A 24,289-nucleotide genomic window follows, 5' to 3' on the forward strand; every position below is an offset into this window, starting at 1 on the left:
TTCATGAAAAAACAAAATATTTTTTCAGTGTATATTTTTTTCTTGTAGACCAAACGGTTCACTAGGGTGATCAAAGTATTTTGGACAGATCGTTACGCTATTACGTTAATTTGGCCATTTACGGCAAAATTAAATGGAAGTGTCCAAATTGTATACGCGTAACGCTCTGTCCAACATACATAAAACACCCTACAACTTCTTCATACAACATTTTTCTCTAAAATCAACAATTTCGGAGTTTGAATTTTTCGAATAAGTTGCATGCAATAATGTATAGGCCATTTTAATAAGTTATTCTCGAGACAAAATGATCGATTTTTCTATGGAAAACACTTATTGTATTATACCAAAAACATGTTCAAAATTTACTGAAAATCGAAGATGGTCGAGTTCTGTGACTGACCGATTTGACATGAAATTCGTCTTTTAGGCTTAAAATGCCTTTCTCATTTCTAAAAGTAGTTGAATTCGGGTTCTGGACCACTTGGCAGCGTCCATAAATGACGTAGCAATTTTGATACTCCCATCCCCCATCGTAGCCTTTTCTCCCATACCTGGTTCGTCACAAAATCGTGGACGCCCCCCTCCCCCTAAAGTACTACGTCATTTATGGACGGGCCCTATTCGGCTTGAAATTTCCTCGACTTACCTGGATCTAAAGCAGGGTGCAGAACAACTTGAACACTTCCATGATTTGCTTTGGTATGGGGTTTTTCTTGGTAGAACTGCCTGAAACTTTGCAATAAGAAGCACTTCAATACTAAGCGTCGTGTGGTCAAATATGAGACCAGTAGCATACAAAAACACCTCACTGCCAAAGTGAATCAAAAGTGCCAAGAATAGGATCGGACTTCCTATCATCGTGCCTATCTTAAGTTATAAACATAATATCACACGGCATTGTAGAAGAGCTTGGCTTTTTTCTTACAAAAATCAAATCAATTATTATTTTGGAATTTTTCTTTAATTTTATTTTTATTTACGTCTTTTTTTCCTTTATGAATGGATTGTGATAGTTTTTGTTTATCGATATGATTATTTTTACATATGTAGCAACAGTATAAAAAGTTTTGATATCACGTCTTATTCATTTAATGTCCTTCTTGGACTCATTTCTGTTGAATCACTTTTGATTCAATTCCAGTACATTAACTATGGTTTTTTATACCACATAGAGAAGTGAGAAACAGCAAACAAATTACATGTTATCAATATTGTCCACCAAGGCACACAGACCTTTGAAATCTTTCCAGTCATACATTGATGGAATGATTTTGGGCAAGAGTTCTGAATTTAATTTAATCAAAAGGATGTTAGCCAGATTTTGAGCAGAAAGCTTTGTTCGAGCCGGCGACAATACAATTGCCAACGCACTGAAGGATCTTTCAACCGATACTTGAGTTGAGGGCACAGTCATAACAACGAGAGCGACCGCTGAAAGTTCAGGATGCGTGTCCTTACGGGCTGTCCAGTGCTTCCATGTGTCATACTTGTAGTTTTGATGTGTTTCCAAATCCAAAGCATTCAATTGTTTTTCGAATGTGTTTACAGGATCGTTTTGTGATGACGATGGCAGGGTTCCTCCGAATAATCGTGTCATAAAATCATCCAAGTTTGAAGTGGACGTATTTTGATCAGCAGCGTCGCTCATCTGCGGGGGCGTATCAGGATTCAAAGATTTGATCCTTTCGGATGTGGCAATGATGAATTTCTATATATAAAAATTAAAGAAATTGTTTACATGTTATTGACCCTGAGTGACTTGACCCTGAGCTTATTTATGAACTTACCCTGGTTTCCTCTTTTTCCTCCGGAGTCAGTACAGATGATGAGATATAATTAAACCTGGGATCGATCAGCAGAGAAGCTTTGAAGGCCAAATTTTGCTTCAGCTGCTGTAGCCTAGTCTGTAATGATTCTGTCAGAGCTACGGCCAGTTCATTGGTTGGTTGTTTTTTGACTTCCATCATACAGCGAAGCCAGTGAATGTAAAAATCGCCCAAAGACACATGTTTGTTTTGTAACGCATCGGTCGCGATACGTATTGGTTCTAACGCATTCTTGTACTCATGGACGAATTCCCATTGATCTGACAAATCTGAAGTGATAAATATAGTTCAATTTGATTTCTAAACAATATTAAATAGGGTAATTAAAAAAAAAAAATTTCACCTACCCAGCTCTTTGAATTGCTTGCCCAACTCTTTGTAGAACTCCTCGTGCTCGCAGAGATTCGAAATCAGGTCATAAATACCTCCCCATCGCGTGATCGCATAGAGCGGAGGAAGCGGGACATTTTTCAAATCAAATGATGGTTGATAAGCAATTTTCCGGCAATGTTTAGCAGCAGCGGTTACGCTACGTATGCGGCTGTCCGTGTACTTGATAACGTCTGTAACAGCTAATTGTAAGGTGTGTACAGCACACCTAACTAGGCTCACCTTACTTGAAAGTTCAATCATCAAATCTGACAACAGTTGTTCATCGTCGTTCTCAACATCTTCATCGCCTTCGCCGGACATAAGGTTTTCAGCTTTTAAGGATTGCACATATTTATCCAATTCTTTAACGGCCGCCAACATATTTGCGCCATTATCACAAGTCACGGTAAAAATTTGATCGAAAGCGATATCGTAATCTTTTACAACTTCCTCAATTTTCTGCATGATATATTTGGCAGTCTGACGTTCACGTAATTCAAGCATCGCTGTAAAAAATGAGCATTAATTCTAAAGCTACCCTTAGTTTTCCATGTATATAAAGATTTCATTTTATTCTTAAAACGGCGATATTACATCATTGTGATTTTTATCACAATTTTCATCGTGAATTTAAAAGAAGGGTACGGAAAACTGTACCTGATGCACCATGTAGTGGTTTTCAGGTTTTTTGATTCGCGGAGCATTTTTTTTAATTAAAATTATATTAAAATTTTTAATTTTTGATTTATATTAAAATTCAAAGTATTTAAAACAGTTGATTGTAATCTGAAAATATATTCTTTCTTTCATTTTGCAAGCTACTCCATTTCAAATTTTAACTCAGATAATTCGTCATCCTAATGGTTTGAATTGCTGTCATTTGAAAGAATTCAGGGGTTTTCAAATTGGCACCTATTTGTTTTGCTCTAATAATTTGACATGTTTTTTAGGGAATTTTGTTTAGGGAAATATAAAAAGCGGTAACGTATGACGAATTGGTAGAATAAGTGTTTTTCGTAGATAAATCGATAGTTCTGACTCTAGAATAACTTTCGAATATGGACGTGCAATTTATTAAAAAATATCTAGTTCCGGAACTGTTGATTTTAGAGAAAAATGTTCTATGGAGAAGTTATAGTGAACTGTTTGGGCTACAAGCAAAAAACACAAACTGAAAAAGTATTTAATTTTTTATAACGTTTTTTGATATTATTTTACACTATCATCATCTGGTGAGCATGTTGACCGAAACACTGTTTTGTGCAACAAGACCTGCCGATGGCGGTAGTGCGAAACGTCAAACGCAAAGAAAAATGATGCGCGCACCTCTAGATGTGAGATTTCAAACATAGAAAATTTGAAATGATCGTTAAACAAGTGGTCAATGGAAATTTTGTCAGTGTTACGTCTGTTCGCCTGTGTTTTCATGATCGATAAATTTTGAATAAAAAAAATGAACTACCAACTACTAAGAACAACTGTTTTGGCGATTTTTTTTTTGTCAAAATTAATACGTTTTGATGATAGAAAGAATCTTCAGAAGAATTACTTCTCCAGCCATTTTCGAGTTATTACAAGTTACATACAAATGTATATTATTTAAACAATAAAATAGGCCATTTCCATTCCATCAAGAACAATAAGTTTTAGAGTTTATAGGCCATATTTCTCTCTATTGACTTACTTTTCACGATGGAGAACCGTGAATGATTAAAGACAACCATTATGGTTTACAATAATTTCTTAATAAGATGCTTATTGTATTATCAAAACTTATTTATACAAAATTTCTAAAATCGAATTAAATTTGTTCTAATAAAAACTTTTGTATTGAAAATTTCTTCATCATGAAACTTTGTCCCAAAAATCTAAATTTCGATTTTTGATCAGAGCTGCGGGCAGCAAAAGATAAGAATTATTCTGCGCAAATACATATCCATGTGACCTTGATTAACTGAAATTCACAGCATTGATGTTGTAATGATTTGATGAATACGACGGATATTTATACATTTAGTTGAGTCCAGCATAGTACAGGCAACTCTTGCTTACCTGATATTCCGTATGTCGATATCGAGTTAGAGAACCATAGTAAAAGTTGGTTGTCATGGCTATATCGACCCCTTAGATCACAGTTGCATTAGTTTTCTGTTCTATAACTCGATACCTCTCTATCTCGATGGTCCGTTCAATATTGAATCATGGAGACTTGACTGTAACAGTGAAAGCCGATTTACAAAATGCTCAGAATAAGAGCAAGAGAAGAGAGAGAGAGAAGCTGCAACTTTGTTCTCATATGTATCTTCCAAAATTCCACCAAGTATGTCGCACATTTTGGCGTCCCCATCACTTTAACGTTAGATGAATATATTTCGATGAAATAGACTGAACTCAAATAATAAAATTATTGGTTTCAGATCACGTGTTAATTATGTATGCCCTAAATATCTAAAATAATTTGAATGTTTAGCCGCTAATTTTGTTGTTGGTGATCTTAAGATTAATTTTCGCTAACAAAAATCCTTTGAGGTACGTTTTTGACAGTGATTTGACTCCTTTTGATTTAAATTATCACGAAAATTTTTATTTTTGACGAATTCCATGTCAAATCGATCAGTCACAGAACTCGACCATCTTTGATTTGCAGTAAATTTTGCACATGTTTTTGGTATGGTACAATAAGTTTTTACCATAGAAAAATCAATATTTTTGAATCGAGAATAACTTTTGAAAATCGCCTATAGATTTTTGCCTGCAACTTTTTTGAAAAATTCTAACTCCGAAACTGTTGATTTTAGAGAAAAATGTTCTATGAAGAAGTTGTAATGAACCGTTTGGACTAAAAGAATAAAATATATAGACTGAAAAAATATTTTATTTATTTTCATGAAAAATTCAAAAATACAGTCAACCCTCCATGAGTCGATATTAAAGGGACCATCGACTCATGGAAATATCGAGTCATGGAACAGCAATGCTATACAAAGCGATCTCAAGGGACCATCATAGTAACCATGAAATTTGGTTTTTAGTATGGGGCCGTCCATAAATGACGTAGCATTTTTTCACTGATTTTGTACACCCCCCTCCGACCTCGTAGCATTTAGTCACAAATGATAAACCCCCCCATGGAAAATACGTAGCATATCAAGCACCCCTCCCCCTAAATTTTTTATTTGTTTTTCTCAGCGATTGGGCTAAAATGAAACATTAAAATCCAGAAATTTCTACAAAAATATAGAGATTAATTGGTATTAAACACTGAAACATTAGGATAATCTGACGAATGATAGTTTAATATACCGTAACGCTAAAAAATCCTTTGGAAAATAGTTTACACAAGCATATTTCCTGTTCAAGTTACATAGTTTTGATTCCCAGTAATTTAATTTGTAGTACTTTTGCTGTTGTTAAAACTTAAACAGTTTACAGCGGAAAATGTAAAAATAAGCTGAAAATCTTGCTCGGATTGATAGAGCTAACAGCACTCAGTCAGGGTTCATAAATTTTCATAATATATTGAACAGACATTTTGTTTTTGTATAATAGGCATTTATTAAAATGTTCGTGGTTGAGAAACAGATTTCAGTGAATATGATCAACAAAATAATTTAATTTGGAATGGATCTTCGTCATTATTCTCTAAATTCAAATCCATTCAGGAAACAGTGGCCAGATAGAGAAAAAATAACAATTGTAATATTTGGAATGTTTCTATAATAAGCGATTTTTATCCAACCACCTTTATCAATAGTTCAGCTAAAATTCATCATCGTACTCCATACTGAAATATTCTTACTCAACTCATAATAAAAATGCTCTTTCGTTGAATTACCGAGTGATTTGAAATCTGAACGAAAGGAAAATTTGATAAATCTCGAATTTAATGTCCTCATTATTATCCAGGCTGTTCCATGAAGAGCATTGATATATCAAAACAAATCGGTGATTTGACTGAGTGGAGATCTCCTGCAACATTTAACGCACTGAATAAAATTCTTGTTTTATATGTTTGACTTCAATAAAGTTAATATTTGCCTCAATGATCATAATGTATTCTTTTGAAGAATTAAAGCTGATTCTATGTCTAGTAAACGGTAAAACAACATTTTACAAGTCGATAAAGCATTGATTTTTACCTAACTTATTAAGCTTTAACTTGTTTGTTTATAAATAAAATAGTTTAGACTCGAATACAATATGATATTCACATTCCCTTTTTTATTATTATCTTTATTATCGAGACTTTCAACCACATAACTATTTAAAGCTTCATAAAATCTGTTTGATTGTATTTATCACAAGAATTTAAAATTTCTTAGAAGTTTTCAACCTGTATTGAAGTTAAATCATCATTTCATAATTCAAGTTTGATAAGTCAGACAAAGAAGATTGATAGAAAAAAACTGTGTGTCAGTTTTTTCAGTGCTACTCTTTTTACCAAAATTATTCAAAATGCTACGTCCACTAGCTGGGACCCCTGCCTCCCCCTGGCACCTGTTCTTAGAAAAAAAAATTATTAAAAATTTCTCCATCATGATACTTTGTCCCAGATCTATTTATTAGCAAAATTATATGGTGAAAATTTAAAAAAATATTAGAAATGGGTTTTTGTGCAATTTAAAATTAAAGTTTTATTTTTGAATTTTTGAATAAATAAAATATTTTTTCAATGTATATTTTTTTTTCTCTTTTTCTACAGTCCAAACGGTTAACTAAAACTTCTTCATAGAACATTTTCTCTAAAAACAACAGTTTGGGAGTTAGAGTTATACAAATGAGTTGAGTTTTACAAATGAGTTACAAATTTATGGGCCCTTTTCAAAAGTTATTCTCAAGTCAAAAAGATTGATTTTTCTATGCAAAACACTCATTGTACCATACCAAAAACATGTGCAAAATTTAATCCAAATCGAAGGTTATCGAGCACGATTTTCATATTTTTTCAGACTCATTCTGGATGGAATTCGTCTTTTTCAATATTCATACAAATGTTTTATTTTTCCGATTTTCATTTATGAATATCTTCCTACTATGTTTTTAATTATTTCAGATTTTGTTGTTGTTGACTATAAGGATCAGAAAATTTTGAGTTTCTATGGTTTTTATTTCAACATAAGGAACGGTCCATTAATTACGTGAGACATTTTTCGTGAATTTACAACCCCCTGCTCCCATGCTATTATGTTAACTTAAATTCAAAAACATTTGCATGGCGCGTAAGATATCTCATACCCTTACCCCCCTCCTCCCTAACCCTTACGTTATTCATGGGCAGCCTCTGATAATCGATAAATCGAAGCCAAAGCCTAAATATTCAAGAACAAAAATCTAGAGAACCAGACAATAAAGAGGGTGAATGATATAATTTGATTTATTATACAGTCAACTCTCCCAAACTCGATTTTGAAGGAAACAATGAGTTAAGGAGGTATCGAGATTCTGAGCATACATTTTAAAACTGTCAAATATTCATTATTTTAGAAAAAAAAAAATAAAAAACAAAATCTCTTTAACTCGATATTGAATTTACCACCGAGTTTTGAGCATTATTCTTTCAACCTGAAATTGTTTGTGTGATTGTTAATCTTCATTTTCCAATCAGAATAATCATTACATTAATATTTATTAAACTTACAAATATTTACAGGAAATTTTTAATCTTTTATGCAAATATCAAGTTAGGGAGAAAAATTAGCAAAGAAAACTGAAATAGATAATAGACTGGCCCTCAAACAAAAAAGTTGTAAAACTCGATGGGGCACCCCCTAGATATAAGCCTTAGGGTAAGAAAAGCGCTCTCTCAAAATTTCAACTCAAATGGTTGTTCTACCAGCTGACGCATTCGATTTGAAGTTTGTATGAGATATTCGTCTCAAATATATTGAAAATTGACCCTATGTCACTGTTTCGTTCCGTATACTGATTGTTCGCGTTCAATTAAACTCAGAATGACAAATACACTAGTTGATATCTTAATGAACATAATTGCAGAAGGTTGTATCTGGATTTAATATCATTTTCATTACTCTTTCAGTTGTTGAATGTTAGGCTTAGATCAGCACTCCCGTACAGTCACTTATATACATGCGACATGTGCCTCAGCTCGCCCAGCGTCATAGGTGGCTATGATGCGTTTAGTGGCTACTTTCAAGCTATGTTTAAAAACCACAAAGCAGTATTGCATGATGTACTTCAGAGAGTTAAAACTTTATCAACTTTAATCATGATACAACCTTCTACAATATTGTTCGCTATTATATCAAGAAGTGTTTTTGAAATTCTGGGTCCAATTGAAAGTGATTAACAATTCTTCTGAACCAAACAGTAGATGATGTGCTGTTTCCCATATGTTTGAGCTAAAAATCCCATATTAACTTCAATTCAAATGCGTCAGCTCATGGAACGACCAAATGAGCTGAATTTTTCAGAAAGGCTTCATCTAACCCCAAGGAATAATCCTGGGGGGTGCCCCGTGGAATCATACAACTTTATTTTTCTCCCATACTAAGCTGGGCCAGTCTAATAGATAATATTGAGTCAGAGAGGTATAGACTTACAGAGAGATCAAAGTATGCTAGAAACTGTGCATTTATTCGAGTTAAAAAAATCTCGATTAAGGAATAGTTGACTGTATACATGCTTTGATAGTAATCGAAAACAGTTCTAATATCGAATTCGTGTTTGAACCTAGGTTGGAACTGGCGCAACTCGTCCTGAATCACAGTTTCAACCCCAACCCGATTCAAGTTCGACCGAATTACAATTTATTTTACGTTGGTTTGTTTATGTGTTGATCACCAACTCAGTTCCTAAAAACGGATTCGACATAAGATTCGTGTTATGGTCCTTGAGAAAAAAATGTATATAAAATTGCAAAATTTTCAAATTTAATCGTTCAGTTTATCCTGCCAAATACTGTTAAGGCGAAGCCAAACCTCCAATGTTCCAGAGCACAAATACAAAGAACCAGACAACCAGTGTGTAACCAATCGATCAAATCTCGCTTAATTTATGATCTCGTCCTTAAATGCCATTAGTAATCAAGTGTGTAGCTTGTTACTGAACAAACGAATAGATTTACACATGATTTAACAATGCTATGACGAAGACAAGATTCTCCTCTCTGGTGATAGTTATTATCTCGGTCCATCAATTGGCCTAAAAACAATGAATTACACACTCGGTTAGCAAGGATTTCAGGGCATAATCATAAGTTATACGAGAAAATTTCAGCACAATCAGTCGTCTGGTTCTCTAGATTTGTGCTCTCGAAGTTTGGCTTCGATCCATATTCACCTTAACCGGATTACATGTTTGTCCAATATTTTGGTAAAAGCGCAAACAAAAACTTACCTAGAGTGCGGATGACCACTTCTTGGCCGTCCCAAAACTGAACATTGATGCCCAGGATATGACGGTTATGACGAGAGGCTGAATCTATTTTAAGCGACAGCAACTTCCCCTTCACCTCTCCGCGGATATGGTCTTTTATTTTTTCGGCACACACACTCAAATGTTTGATGACCTGTTCAGAATTGATGGTCATTCCCAACGCATCGGCAAGAGGGTCAAGAAGAAGCTTAAACCCTTTGGATTCCAATTTATGCACGGGAATGTCTTCCACCCCCGTCATTCTCACCACCGATTCCACTATGGTTTGATGGTCAATCGCGACTTGCACCTTTGCCACACGCCTCTTTTTCGCAACACAGCCTGAACTATCTTCGTCTTTGAATAATCCTCTCGCCCGAGCTAACTCCGTGTGCTCCGAGCGGAGGTGGCGAATGAAATTTCCGGAATCCAGCCGCTGTGGCTTTTGCTTATACACACACTCCGAATTTTTTTCGATTCTGCACACCAAAAACCCGTTCTCAAGAACCATACAATTTTCCGCAATACTGCGGAAAGATCGCTTCTTCGTTCCCGTGACACTTCTTTCCGTGCAACTTTGACCTGCTATGATTTCATTTCCGCTACATGCTGCACTATTTCCTACCGCATCCGCATATTTTATATCAACTCCTTCAACGCAATTTTCACCTCCATTTTCCTCACTTCCACCGGTATTAACTTTCAATAATTTCGAATCACTTTCGTTATTCCGTGGGCCCTCCGCACGGCTAGCTGAGGTTTGCTTTTTCGGATGATCCATTTCAAAAAAAAACTTTTTTGGTAAGTGAAAACTCCAACGATCCGATCGGAATCAATACTATTGAAAGAATGGAACATACGACCACGACACGAACGCACAGCGCTGACTAATCTCAAGTTAACCACGAAGGAGAAGCGCGACATAATGAACACACAAACACAGTTTTAACCGACAGCAGCTATGGATAGGTATGTTGCGTAGCGAGTGTCGATTCGTTGAAAAACGTCATGTATCATCGGACGCGACAGTCATTGAGGAATGAATGATGTACAGCAGTGCGAATGAATCGTCATATACAGCTTAGGACGGCAACAATACATGTCGCATGAGAACAGATCGGTAGGCTGTCACATGTGTCTCTATATCGAGACTGTCATAGCGAGACAAAGGCGACATTCATCAAACTGCTGTCACGATGCAGTACATTTGGAAAGCCTGATGTCAACTGATTAAATTGTTCCTGGAAACCGGAAAACGTTGACCTCATTTAGTAACGACTGTTTGAGTTATTTTATGATACGTGAAGCCATTGATGAAACTATGTAACTTTGTGTTGATGATGGGAGGCTGTAAAACTTTGCAAGTGGTGTATTTATAATGTTTGATAAGTATCGTTATTATGAATAAAATGATGTTAGAACTAGTTTTTAATATGTTGTTGTGCTCGATTGTTAATCTGCATATGGTCAATGCTTATTTGTGTAACAATGCTTGTATTTTATATTAGTTTAAGTAATTCAATGAGACCTTAGAAGGTCAGTTGGAGTATCTGAAATAAACAAATAAACAAATATATTATATACTCTGCGAAAAACAAGGAAAAATCAGCCCACGTACAGTTTTTAGAGTGTGTATAAATTACACACATGATGTGTTGGTCTATAAGAGTTTGATTTTGTGCAAATCATACTCAATTTTGTGTAACTTCGTCTAAACGTGCAGGTCACAGCATTATGCTGAATTTGAATTTAAATTTTATGCAAACCATATGTATTTTGGTAGAAACATTCAAATTATCCTATATCACCTAGCGGGCGAATTCTCAAACTGATTTTTCTCTGCCAGACAGCCCTTGTTCTACTGAACAACTTTGCCGAAAGCAACAACCGTCTAGCTCATCAGGATCCTGAAATATCCGTTGAAGGGATGTTGTGGTTAATTTTGGTACCCCAAGACAATCCTGGACTACCTGGAGCATGTTTCCAAAACTTTTAGACCTTGAACTAGAAGAGTTTTCCGGGAACTTCTTAAAATTTCAGCAAAATCCATCAAACACACTTCGTTTTTCAAAATGCTAGATGATGATTAGATGGGACATTTAACTAGATGATGGTTAAATGGGACATTTAAGATGGCTGTTGTATTTTTTCAGTAACTTTCAAATTAACTTATATCACCCACCGCTCTAAGGCAAAATGATTATTTTTTCCGCAATATGCTGTAGCTAGAATACCACTGGTTTATTGCCTTTGAAAACGTGAGCTGTAACGGCCATTTGGATTTCGAGATGTTGCACCTTAACCACACCATCCGTCGGGCTCCACCCGAGGAGTCTTCAAGTGATGCACTTAATGAGTGTGAGTACTTTTGGGCGGGCGTGAAATTGGCCTTATCCGCACGCTTCCAGCTGCTCCGTTCCGAAATTTTATGAAACTGCATGCGACGGTCAGTGGTGGTCCATCCGGAAGGTTGGGCTCCACTTTAGAGATGCATTGAAATGTTTAATTCCTTATAATATTGCGTACTTTATGACGATGATTAGTGTAACTGTCAGGGCGATTGAGTTGAGCGTTGCTCTCGCAAAAAGGATAGTCTTTCGTTTCAAGGTTTTATGTGAATGCGGCGAAAGCCTTTTTTTTTTGTTTCATCAAACCGAAAATTTATATTTTTGAGACAGTATGAATGAAACCAGTCCCGGCAGTCGTAGTGACTCACCAACACGGGCCAAATGCGTGGGAAGAGCGGAATTAATGAATTTTGGCGTCGTCGCAACCGTTCCGTTTGATTTTATAACGCTACCTACTCTTTTGAGTGTTGGCCGTAAAACTTAATTGCTGAGAACTGAAGCCGGCAGCTTTCGCATGAAACGCGTCTTTATCATTTATTTGTTTTAAAAAAAAACTAGATTGTATTCCAATTTTTATTAATGTTACAGTGGCGTATCCAGGAAATTGCTCAGGGATAACATTGAATAGTACAGGACGATCTAACATATGGCCCGAGGCTTCATTTTGTACAGCCCACGAGGAGTTTGAAAACTCTTCTCATATCTGGCCCATTGACTGTTTTACTAATGTTAGAACACACAAAGACTATTTATTAACTCTTGTGATATAATTTTGTTTTTGTCATTCTTTACATTGTTTAGATTCTTATACATTTTCTTGTCTTTGTGAATGATGTAAGAGGCCTTCCTTAGTCGAGTGGTTAGAGACCGCGGCTACAAAGCAAAGCCATGCTGAAGGTGTCTGGGTTCGATTCTCGGTCGGTCCAGGATCTTTTCGTAATGGAAATTTTCTTGAGTTCTCTGGGCATGGAGTATCATCGTACTTGCCACACGATATACGAATGCGAAAATGGCAACTTTGGCAAAGAAAGCTCTCAGTCAATAACAAGTGGAAGTGCTCCTAAGAACACTAAGCTGAGAAGTAGGCTCTGACCCACTGAGGACGTAATGCCAAGAAGAAGAAGAAGAAGAAGAACTGGGCACCAGAACGTGAGTATATCACTCTGAAAAATAGAATTCAATGAACATCTTGAGCTGACAATCCAAATAGTTTGTTGAAGGCGGTGTAGTCGAACTCTTTTTGAATTTTACCTGGTTTCATGTCATAGGATACGTCACTGAGTTTTAACAAATCATCTCCGATATTCAATATCAAAAATCGTTTGTGCCAAGCGATCGTCTCCAATTGACTCATCCGGACAGGTTATTGTCACCCGAAGACCTCACGAGCCACACAACTTCAGCAGCAAAACTTGTTCGACTCAGTCGTAGGTGGTAGGAAATCTTCGATTTCTTTTGACAAGCCCGTATCCTACTTCATTGCTTTCAGCACACAGTTGCTTAACCCCGGCGCGACCCAGAATCAATATGCACAGTGAGCGACTTAATCTGCTCAACGCATTTTGGCTGCCATCTGCGAACGAATGCAAAGTCAATGATTTACAGTTTTACCGCAACAGCGCCACTTCAATATCGACCTTTTTCGATTTTGCCCCCACTGACTGAAGCTTATGATATAATTTACACCGATCCAGACGATAAATTATAACGAATGCCGATTGCCGCACAGTTGTCAACTAGGCAGTTGTCGCACTAATTTGCAAAGGTAGGCCTATTGGCAGTTGAAACAAACATCCCGGAGGGACTCGTAAAACTATGCCCTGGATGTCTCCCGCAGAACACAATCGGCGACAGTGCCGAGGACATGTGCCTCCAAGCGACGACGACCGTCACGAAACGATCGCATTAAGATCGAGAATAAATAAAATAAAGAGCATATAATTCAACATTAATTTACTTTTAAGAAGATTTATTAGCATTATTACGTGAGCTTTTCCCCCGGCGGCTTGGGACGACGGTCTTGGTGAACTCCGCGATAAACATGTAAATTGGGATGCGAGGGTGGAACGAGTGGACCTGCCCACGAGTCTGATTTAGTTCCAGTCAGAGGATCGCGCGATTGTCGGAATGGGACGAACTTTGTATGTAAACAAACAAACTTTAACGCGGTGCGGTTTATTTTTTGCATGTGGACCATGTGTGTAGGAACTGAAGGCGGTTCGGGAGACGATTTATCGAGACAAACGTCCTGATAACGCATGGTTGCATCACGAGGAATGAAATACCAATCAGATGTCACGAAGATGTTCAATGACGTTAATGTCGATTTCTTTTTTGTTTATAGTAAAAATTAATCACAAAAGTAACAATAGTTTTGATTGCATTGCAATCAACTTATTATTATATTTGAATCTCGACAACATTCTAACAGAAGAATCCTCAAAAATTTAATTTCCTTAAAAATTACCATAGATGAACGTCAAGGACTTCCCTAAGTAGCATGTTAAATAGGATTTGAAACTATTGAGAATGATACAAAATGGTAAGTAATAAGTGGAACCGTGTATGTACAAATTCTCTCTGCTCTTGGAAGTTTTTGAAACTACCTAAAGCAATAAAACAGTACTTTTCAGTGCTACAACAACAGTACATTCAGGTACTATTTTTCCTACTTTTGATCCAATTACGGTCCTTATTAGGACCCGGGCCTTCGATTTTTCGTTGGACCCGTTAGCGAAAGCCAGCGGTGGTAATCCTTCTTGGACACCGTCTTGGGAAAAAACACTTTATAGAAAGCCTCTTCTTCTTTCGTTTATTCACTAAACATGGTTGCAACTACAAACAAAAGAAAGGGTGAATCTCTAAATTCACAACTTCCTTCCCAAAAAGTGGAATTTGAAACTGTTACTAAACGTGGCAAGAATGGAAGAAAGGACGTTTCTCCGGAATGCGAACTTTCTTCCAAGAGTGAAATGAATAATTGTATCGGAATGAGCAATTAGTTTGATGCTCTAGAAAAATTTTCCGAACACCAAATCGAAGCAGTCTCTAGCCCAGGCTCTTTGATTCAAGTGAGGAAACAAAGAGTGCCGCCTATCGTGGTGAGTTGTTCTGAATTTGGGGGATTTAGGCAAGGAAGATCTTGAACTCGATTAGGGGAATTAAGGTCTCTTTCCAAATCGCAAAGAAAGGAAACTGTCGCGTTTTGCCGGAAACTCTTAAAGATCGCGAACTTCTTCTCAAACATCTTGAAGAGAAGAAGCACAAATTTATTACTTATGACGACAAAACTGAACTTTGTTCGAAGCGTATTGAAAGGTCTCTCAAGTGACTATAAGTCATCCACAGAGATCAAAAATGAAATAATTGATTTACTTGGATTTACCCCAGTCCAAGTAATATTATGAAAAAGATAACCCAATCTGGTATTGTTCGGAAAGGACTTTCTCAAGAATATTATTTAGTTCACTTTAACAAAAAAGATCTAAATAATATTAAAGCTTTAGAAAAAGCAAAACTTTTGTTCGATGCTCGTGTGACATGGGAACATTTCCATAAACCTGGAGGAAATTTCCAGAACCCCACTCAGTGCCGTCGGTGCCAATGGATGCTAAATGCATGATTTGCGGAGGTTCATCTCACGCTAAGGACGTCTGTCCAGTGAAGTCTTGACAAAATTAAAAACTGTTATTCGGACAAAATTTAAAAAAAAAACAGTTTTTAATTTTGTCAAGACTGAAACGCCAATCCATTATCAACATCGGAACTACAGTTGAACTACCAACGATGTCCAGTGGAGGACGATACCACCAAGTTTATAGGCTCTAATTGCGGGGGCAACCATAAATCCAATTTTTGGACTTGCCCTTGGCGTAGGCGAGTCGTCGAGGCTCGTGCCAGGCAGATGAACAGTAACATCCGTTACGATAACGGTCGTTTCCGGAATTCCCTTGGTAGAGTATCGAACAATGCTCATTTTGATCGCTTGATCAAGAATCATACCCATCAGGAAGATAACTAATTTTAATCCGTCGGGTAGCCGTTCGAATCTTCCAATTTCGAATGAATCTAACCAAGGAAAATCCTATGCCGATATCGTAGCAGGTAATTTGAACTCCTCCCCTATTCGTACAATGAGTACCCATTCTTCTTGTTTCAAATCAAATGGAAAAAAAAACCCTGCCGTCACGGGAAACTTCTATTCCGCCTCTTCGTCTACCGAAAATCCTATCGGAAAATCATCAAATGTACTTCAAGTGATATGTCTTCCTCTGATTTTATTTTTCTAACTGAACAATTGAACCTAATGATTGATGCAATGTTCAAGACAATCACTATGACTGAAGCAGTTGAAGTTGGTGTAAAATTCACAAATCAAATTGTCTTTGTGTTACGTTTTTCTAATGAATCCAAATAAATTTTTAAATATTTTAAATTGGAATGCTCGTTCTTTGAATGGTAAAGAGGACGAGCTGTTTAATTTTCTTACAACTAATAACATACATGTGGCAGTTTTTACTGTAACTTATTCGAAACCTGGATACAAACTCAAAAGAGTTCTAAACTTTTTTGTTTATCGTAATGATCAACTTGCGGGGCAGTTGCAATCATCATTCATAGGCGTATGAAACATCAACTTTTTTTTGTCATTTGAGACCAAAATTTTGGAAACTTTAGGTATTTTTGTTAAAACACAGTTTGGTAAACATACTTTCATAGCTGCCTAAAAATGACTTGCGGAAAAGAAGACAATTTTTTTGTTATTGGTGACTTTAATACCAAGAATCGCTCATGGAATAATTTGCTAAACGAATCCAACGACAGAATTAACAGACAGTTAAGGTATGACCTTCAAGAGACCCAACTAGTTTGTTTGCTTCGCGAACGACATGGATATGATTGGGAGAAAATTTTGAACGGTGGCACATTGGCAAATATGGGCTTCGTGGCCGTAATGTTAGTGTTACCAAGCATTTATCCGTATCGAGTCAAGGGGTGTGGGTTCGATTCCCGCTTCAGTTCGGAAAACTTTTCGTCAGGAAAGTTATACGACTGTGCCACTGGGCGTTCCATGCTAGTCCGTTTTCTAGTGTGGTGCTTCCTTCAAAGGGCAAATCGTCCATTGGAAGCATTAACGTGTCAGTGTCTTTTTTTTAATTTGTTAGCTGGCCTGAAAAAAAAAAAACAAATGCCGAAAAAGTATATACATGCTGGTAGGCAGATCAAAAGAGCAAAACATTATTATAACCACTGGTGTTACTTATTCATTTAGATTATTCAGACAAACATACGTAACAGCTAGAACAGTTTACTATATAGAACGTAGTCACGAGAAAACTAACTGTCAGTGAACAAACGTCAAACTCGAACAAAAGAGATGCGAACGTCACGAGTGAGCCGTCGGACAACTATCAAATATTAGGATTGTGACGCAAACCTGTAGAGGGTCCAGAGAAACCATCAAATACTCTTGCACAACTATTCCACAGATTATTCAGGAATTTCTACTGAGATTGGTCTAGAAAATGCTTCAATAATTTTTTTTAAAAATTCCCAAAATATTCTTTGAGGAGTTCTTTGAACAAATCTAATTTTTACTCGTAATTTTGCCAGCATTTCATCATTTCATCCAAATATTACTTCTACAGTTTAACGAAACATTTCTCAAAAACTGTCTCAAAAACATTCATGCCATCTTCAAAAGTTTATTTTAGTTTTCACATTAGTTTATACCACAGCATTTTTTTTTTTCAATAATTTCTTCCATCATTCCTAGACAAAATTGTATAGATTCAGTCAAATGTGATTTTGAGAAATATCTTCAAACAATCCTGCGGAATTCTTTCCCAAGATTCGATTATTTTTTTTCGATTATCTTACCATATTATCTGAAAAATCTTTTAAACCTTCCTCAAGAGTCCAGGGATTATTTCAGAGATACTTGTTCATGATGGTGATTTTAAAACGTACACAGGTTTTATTAGAGATTACACTAGGATTCTTCTTGAGAATATTCTAAACAAAACCCAGGTGAAATTCTTGAGATATTCTAAACATGGAGAAATTCCTTGGGAAATAATCATTTTCCGGAGTAATATCTGAACATTTGGGCAAATACCAGAATTGCTTGAGAAAATCATGAAAAACACATACAGTGATACTTGTCGTAATGTGACGAGGGATGCTAAAAAAGTCTAAGATCTTAAAGTAATATCTACTCTGAAGCTATGATAGCTCCTATGAGGTTTCGTTTTGTTTTTTTTGGTTCATGTTTGGTCTCTTTTCAGCCTGTTTTTGATTCATTTTGTGTTTTTTCCATGTCTCGTTTTTCTGGCAATAGGTCTCTAATTTACTATTTTAAGGCACTTGATAGCTTGTGGTAACGACTGGCATGAAAATGAGGGGGTAAGAAGCAAAAGGGTGTCAATGACAAAAATATATTTTGAAGTTTTTTCAGCAATTTTTCATTCTATACGATTTATATGGGAGTAATATAACAATTTTTCTCTTTGTTCCTAACTCGAAACTGATCACAACTCACTTACACTCCTTTGTGTTTGAGCCTTTCAAATATAGTAACATTCCATTTACAATCCAGGGTTAACATTTTTTTAATTTCACTATGCTCAAAATATTTGTCCTACCCATGGTTTCGAACGTGGACGTGCCTCTGACCATTTTTATTCTCTTTCATTGATGCGCAGCACAAATTATGCCACGCTAACCATGTTCATGGCTGCCATGAATAAAATGCGTCTTACCCTTAATGATTGTGTGCGATATGTCCATTGCCTTCCCAGATATTCTAGAGTTTGCACGAAACATTACTTGGATGTTTTTTTGAATACAAATTTTGTTTAAATTTTTATAAAATAATTGAATCTCGAACCCCGAATTATCTATTTTCAAAAATAATTCGTATGCGACAGCCTCGGACAATGAATTTAAGCATCCCTCAACATTACTCTGTTTATTACAGCCAATCTCACTTTGTGCGAAGCATCGTACACTGGAATGCGTTACCCATCAGTATTAAATTATGTTCTACTGTTATTGAATTAAGGCGGGGTCTTATCAGATTCAGCAATGTGAATTATGTAGTACGGAACCTTCAGGAACTAGGTTTGTGGTTTTCATTAAATAAAGTTAATATTTGTATCAGCCTTAAACATCTTCTTCTTTCTGGCGTTACGTCCCAACTGGGACAAAGCCTGCTTCTCAGATAAGTGTTCTTATGAGCACTTTCACAGTTATTAACTGAGAGCTATCTTTGCCGATTGACCATTTTTTGCATGTGTCTATCGTGTGGCATGTACGAAGATACTCTATGCCCTGGGAATCGACAAAAATTTCCTTTACGAAAAGATCCTCGACCAGCAGAATCCGAACCCACGACCCTCAGCATGGTCATTCTGAATAGCTGCGCGTTTACCGCTACGGCTATCTGGGCCTCTCTTAAACATATTTGATGCCAAATATAACCGAGGTCAATATAAATAAAAGAAATCGCCTAACAAATAAGGTAGGTTGCATTTGAGTAAATGGAACATCTCAGCGTATAAAAATCTTTGGAGTTGTGATGGTTTTCTTATTCCCGTACGTTAAAACAGATCAGAATCCAATTTTAATATTGTATAAAAATATTAAAAAGCACTTATCTTACGAGGGAAGCGACATACAACAGTGAAATTCTCATTTCAGTTTATGGTGTGAGGAAACCTAAATAAATCAAGATGAAAACTAAAAGTGCCTTGGTGATCGAGAGGAGGGACACTATTTGCCATTGTTACGTCCATCTTTGGATTCAGAAATATTGAACCTCAATAGATCTACTCTTCCTTTGAATTTGATTGATTGTGCTATTTTTCTCCGAATGTCACAACTCTGAATGTCTGTACCCCGAATTCAATGCCAGGATAATAAACAAGAAATAACAATAAGCAATCAAAAGAAGAAGATATTTACTCATTTTCGATTAAAAACTTTTTGCCAAAAATGCCGAGATCGGAGGAACTTGAAAGAACAGCCAACCAAATAAAGAAGGGTGAATATCAGATGACCAGAAATGGGTCATTCTAGAAAAAGGGATATACGGGAGATTTACATTCGGTTGATTGACGTTTGCGGAAACGACATTCGGCGAATTGACACTCAACAAATTCTAATTATTGCTTATTGATTATCATTTGGACACTTGGAGAACTGACGGTCGAATGTTAAACGTTAAGTTACAAAGTTGTAGCCATATTAAGCCAGTTCAGTCAAGACAAGCTGAAAATATAAGTTGAAAGAACAGCTTATTTTTAAAAGAAGGGTGAATCATTTATGAAATGCAAATATATGAAGATGGTTCATATTGACATGATCAAGTATTAAGATATCTTAGACTCCTCTCCGGTGCTTATGTATTTCGAAATAAGTATTTTCTTGTTGGTGATCATTTTAAAATATTTTAACATACTGACCAGAATGACCGTAAAACAGTTAAAAGGACGGTCATGAAAAAGTCGAGAAAGGGAGATATAATTTTCCGGTAAATGGTTCTTCCGGGTAAAGATTTTCCGGTAAATGGTTCATTCCGGTAAATTGCATTCCGGGTAATGGTTTTCCGAGTGATGTCGGAGAACCTATAGATTATCAAGGAAACTATATTTGTATAAAAGAGAGCTGATTCGTGAGATTTAACCAGGTCCGTCACACTCGGGCTCAGATTGGGTACTACTTCTAGTACTGCATTTCATCCCTCGGTAGTACAAAAGGTACCCAAGCTTGACAGATCGCAGTACACTTTTCACGGCATTCTAGATTACCTTATGAGCCATAAAATTTTGGGCAACTGCAAGGGACATGAAGGTCTTTAATTTGTCTTTGATTTAACCGGATTCTTCCGTATAAATTGTACTCTTTTTATGAAAAAATCTTAACAACGAACTTTTAACACCATATACGCATATTTATCGATCTACAGCAAATTTTAAACGTTTTTATCCGAATATTTTGATAGGTAATCTCAGAATAACGCATTATGAAAAAATTGCATGGAATATAATTTTGATTCCAATACAGCAGTGTTCCCAATTTAAGTGATTGTCATTGTGCTTTGAGAGGTTTTATGAAAATAAAGCATATGTTTTTCCATTGTGCTAAATGTAACGAGGGGACTTATTAAGCAACTCTATGAAGACGTAGATTATTTTTTATATTAATACTATTTTAGTTCTTCCGTACTTTAAACATGCGCTTTTTTCTCATATCGGTTCCATTTAAATTTAAAATATTTTTCTCTAAAAAAATCTATGAAAAATGATTTTATGATATCTGGAAAATTTTTGCTCCAAAAATAAATTGATATTTTGCAGAAGGCTTCTGATTGATGATGCTTTCGGAGGACATTCCTTTTTTGAAAATAAAAAATATAGTTCGACGCATTTGCAAGCCAATTTCTAATAATCACTTATTTTGTAAACTTATTTTGTTCATTTCCTGGTTCACCGAATGTGACCTCAGAATCCGTTCTTTGTCTGGTAATTTTGCCGAAGTGTCAATACATGCAAAGAGGATGTCCTTACTGTAACACATAGGTTATTTCTTGAAGTTTGAGTCGTCGCTTATCTGGTCTTACCTATTATATATGATTGTCTCCTGTTTCACAGAAAGTGCCCTCAGAATTCAATGATTGCCTGGTAATAAGCCATATATGCAAGAAACATATTATAACAACAATGCTGCGGTTATTTCATGAAGTTTGAGGTGTCGCATTCCTAGCTTTGAGATTAATCTATGTTTGTCTCCTGGTTTACTGGTATATGATAAAATTGACAATATTGAGAGTTGATATCTTCCATTGGTTATATATGTTGGCCACATATGTTGCTTCGGGTTAAATTTACATTTGTTCTTTGGCCTTGGCTTCTACCCGGAAAGTACTCCCGGAACCAGGTTACGGCTTTCGCCCCATGGAAGAAATTAATCCAAATGATGTATTTTTGCATTGATCTGTTAGTTAAAGTCTAAAAATGGCTATAAAATTTATCGTTAGATATTGTTTTCTTTGCTAAAGTTGAAAAAAATGTGACTAGGGATCACTTATTTCCGGTTGGAAAATATGTTCAGACCAGAATTTCCGGATTGAAGACTCAACTCGCAGGAAATCTAACTCATCCTATCGATCGTAGTAAAAACCGCATCTCACGAAACTTGTTACTAAGCACCAGTCGATTCAAAATAAAATGTCTGTCCCAGGGCTTATAGGGTTATCTCAATGAAAACAATGAAACGAATAACAAAACAATCGCATGGCCAAGTGGTCGGTGTTCAGACAGACAGAACCAAGTGTGTCTCAATTATTTCATGGAAACGTACCCTAAGCGTTCGGAATAACAAAATATTGGCTTTTTTACTGTAATAATGGAACTTATCTATTTAATGAACCATCAGTATCAATCAGAATTGTCGGAGTCCTTGACTAATCTTTGGAAGGCCAAAAAATTATCTAGTCCGGTGTGCTTAAACACCGACCATATAATCAGCAAAATAGTAAAAAAATGAATCACTGCAGTTTTGCTGTTATAGAACCTTCCCGAGGAGGAAAGAATAACTCGCAATAACTAAGACATACCTTATTTTGGTATCATACCATAATTAGATATTGTGCAGTTGTCAATACCTCATTTTGGTATTATAATGGTATTTGAAAATACTTCATTTTGGTATTTGGTAGCTATTGAGGACTGCTGGAGGTATTGAAATACTATTGAAAAATTTCACTTTTGTATGAAAATCCATCACGTATTATTTAGGTATTACAATACCTGATCTAATTATCAGCTTGGTATTTGTAGAATATACAGAAGGTATTATTTGAGGTATTTTACCTCTTATGCAGGGCTCATTCATACCTCATTCTGGTTGTAAGTATTGGAAATTATCTGGTATGGAATACCTCAATTTGGTATTCAGTAGTTATTTTCTTCTGCTCGGGTACTGAACGCGACTTTTTTCCGACAATACTCATTGAACACTAGGCTGAAAAGCAGACTTTGTTCTAGTAAAGACATAACGCCAGAAGAAGAGGACAGTACATAAAAAACGGATGTTTTACGACAAATGTTGAAACTGAACAAGTTCAAGGACTCTCGATTTCTGTCACCCACTACCGAAGGCTTTGCTTTGCCTAGCTGCAAGTCATCCAATACTCGACGTCATCATCGTTTGTCGTCGGATTCCCATCAAAACGCAACGGCACACGGCGGTGAAACGTTTCATTCATGAACTTGCCACGATCCGTGTGTGGGCAAACTCGCTCCGGATCGGCCTTGAAACCCTGCAACTAGCGGCACTTTTAATCAACAGCAACCAGCAACTTCAACCTGTGAGCCGTTCATACTTTGCGGCTTGCGAGTTCGAATCTATCCCGTGTGGCTTTTTTTCTCCTTGCCTCCGGCAGAGTATGCTTTGCGGAGGAGGACCTCACTCCCCGGGTTCGATTTCCGCAACTGCGCGCGTGCAGCTAAGCTAAGTAGCACTCATTGCTGCAAACAACTCGACGGGGTGGATGAGCTGCACGCAGATACACTTTAAGAGCCCAAATAAATTACGACCATGTAGCACTCTGACTGCAGCCCTGCAAGCAATGTTGTTGGCCTGGAGCAGTGGAGTATGCGGACGCGATTTGATTCATTCATGAGTAAGTTTGCCACACTCTACTAAGATTATCGCCGAGAGTTGGCTGGTTGAAGATCGCGCCCCCGCAAGCAGCGTAATCCAAGCATATACACACTTCGGCATCGGCGTCGTCGTCGTCGTAACAAAGCGCACGCAGATCAACCTGAGAAATGGCCCCCCTGGGTTCGCTATAAATATAAGAGTTCTATGATATACGAGTTGAGTGTTGTTCGGCAACACGTCCCTGCCAGCCATGCGCCTGCCTTGCGTTGGTCGTTTAGATTTGAGGGGGATTTTTGTGTTTTGTTTAATTCATTATCAAGGTTTTATTCGACTCTGCTGCAGTGTGTGGCGGTGGGGCGTGGGATAATAAGTATACGACAGCCAGTGACGACGGATTCTGGGTCCACTATACTTAGGCGACGACGAAGCGAATCGATAGGCGATGGCGGGCGGAAAGGTTGAAGAGCAAATAACAAATTTCCAGCTGATCCAATCCCAAGTGGGTGGACCTGTTGAGGCGTTTGAGTTATACCGATGATGCGGCGATGAATGGAGTTAGCTATTGTGTGACGTTAGTTACGTAAAAGTGGGCGCTGTGCTCTCCAGCCTTTGTAGAACCTTGCTGTTGCTGCTACTTGTGGCGATTGTGGTGAAATCTATTCTAAAATCCCACACCCAGAGGCGATTCGAATTGTTTTG

At 36.7% G+C, this 24,289-nt stretch overlaps 2 protein-coding genes across 4 annotated transcripts in view; both read right to left on the reverse strand.

Moving 5' to 3' along the window:
• LOC5570985 (serum response factor homolog) overlaps positions 1-24,289 on the reverse strand; it is a 647,440-nt gene that overhangs the window by 496,749 nt on the left and 126,402 nt on the right. The gene's annotated exons all lie outside the window — the stretch shown is intronic.
• LOC110678281 lies at positions 800-3,278 on the reverse strand. The gene is made up of 3 exons (XM_021850913.1): positions 2,177-3,278; positions 1,791-2,098; positions 800-1,711 (listed from the first exon to the last, which is right to left on the reverse strand). Exons 1-3 carry the CDS (start codon positions 2,703-2,705, stop codon positions 1,199-1,201), a joined length of 1,350 nt encoding a protein of 449 aa, XP_021706605.1. The 5' UTR covers positions 2,706-3,278; the 3' UTR covers positions 800-1,198.

This window comes from Aedes aegypti, chromosome 3 (genome assembly GCF_002204515.2).
Source record: "Aedes aegypti strain LVP_AGWG chromosome 3, AaegL5.0 Primary Assembly, whole genome shotgun sequence".
Lineage (NCBI taxonomy): Eukaryota > Metazoa > Arthropoda > Insecta > Diptera > Culicidae > Aedes > Aedes aegypti.

Excerpts from the sequence above, each read along its gene's own strand:
- LOC110678281 (XM_021850913.1), bottom strand. The coding sequence starts at position 2,705 with ATGCTTGAATTACGTGAACGTCAGACTGCCAAATATATCATGCAGAAA. Across the intron at positions 2,099-2,176 it reads CAAGCAATTCAAAGAGCTGG|ATTTGTCAGATCAATGGGAA; the intron begins GTAGGTGAAATT and ends TTATCACTTCAG. Across the intron at positions 1,712-1,790 it reads AGGAAAAAGAGGAAACCAGG|AAATTCATCATTGCCACATC; the intron begins GTAAGTTCATAA and ends TTTTATATATAG.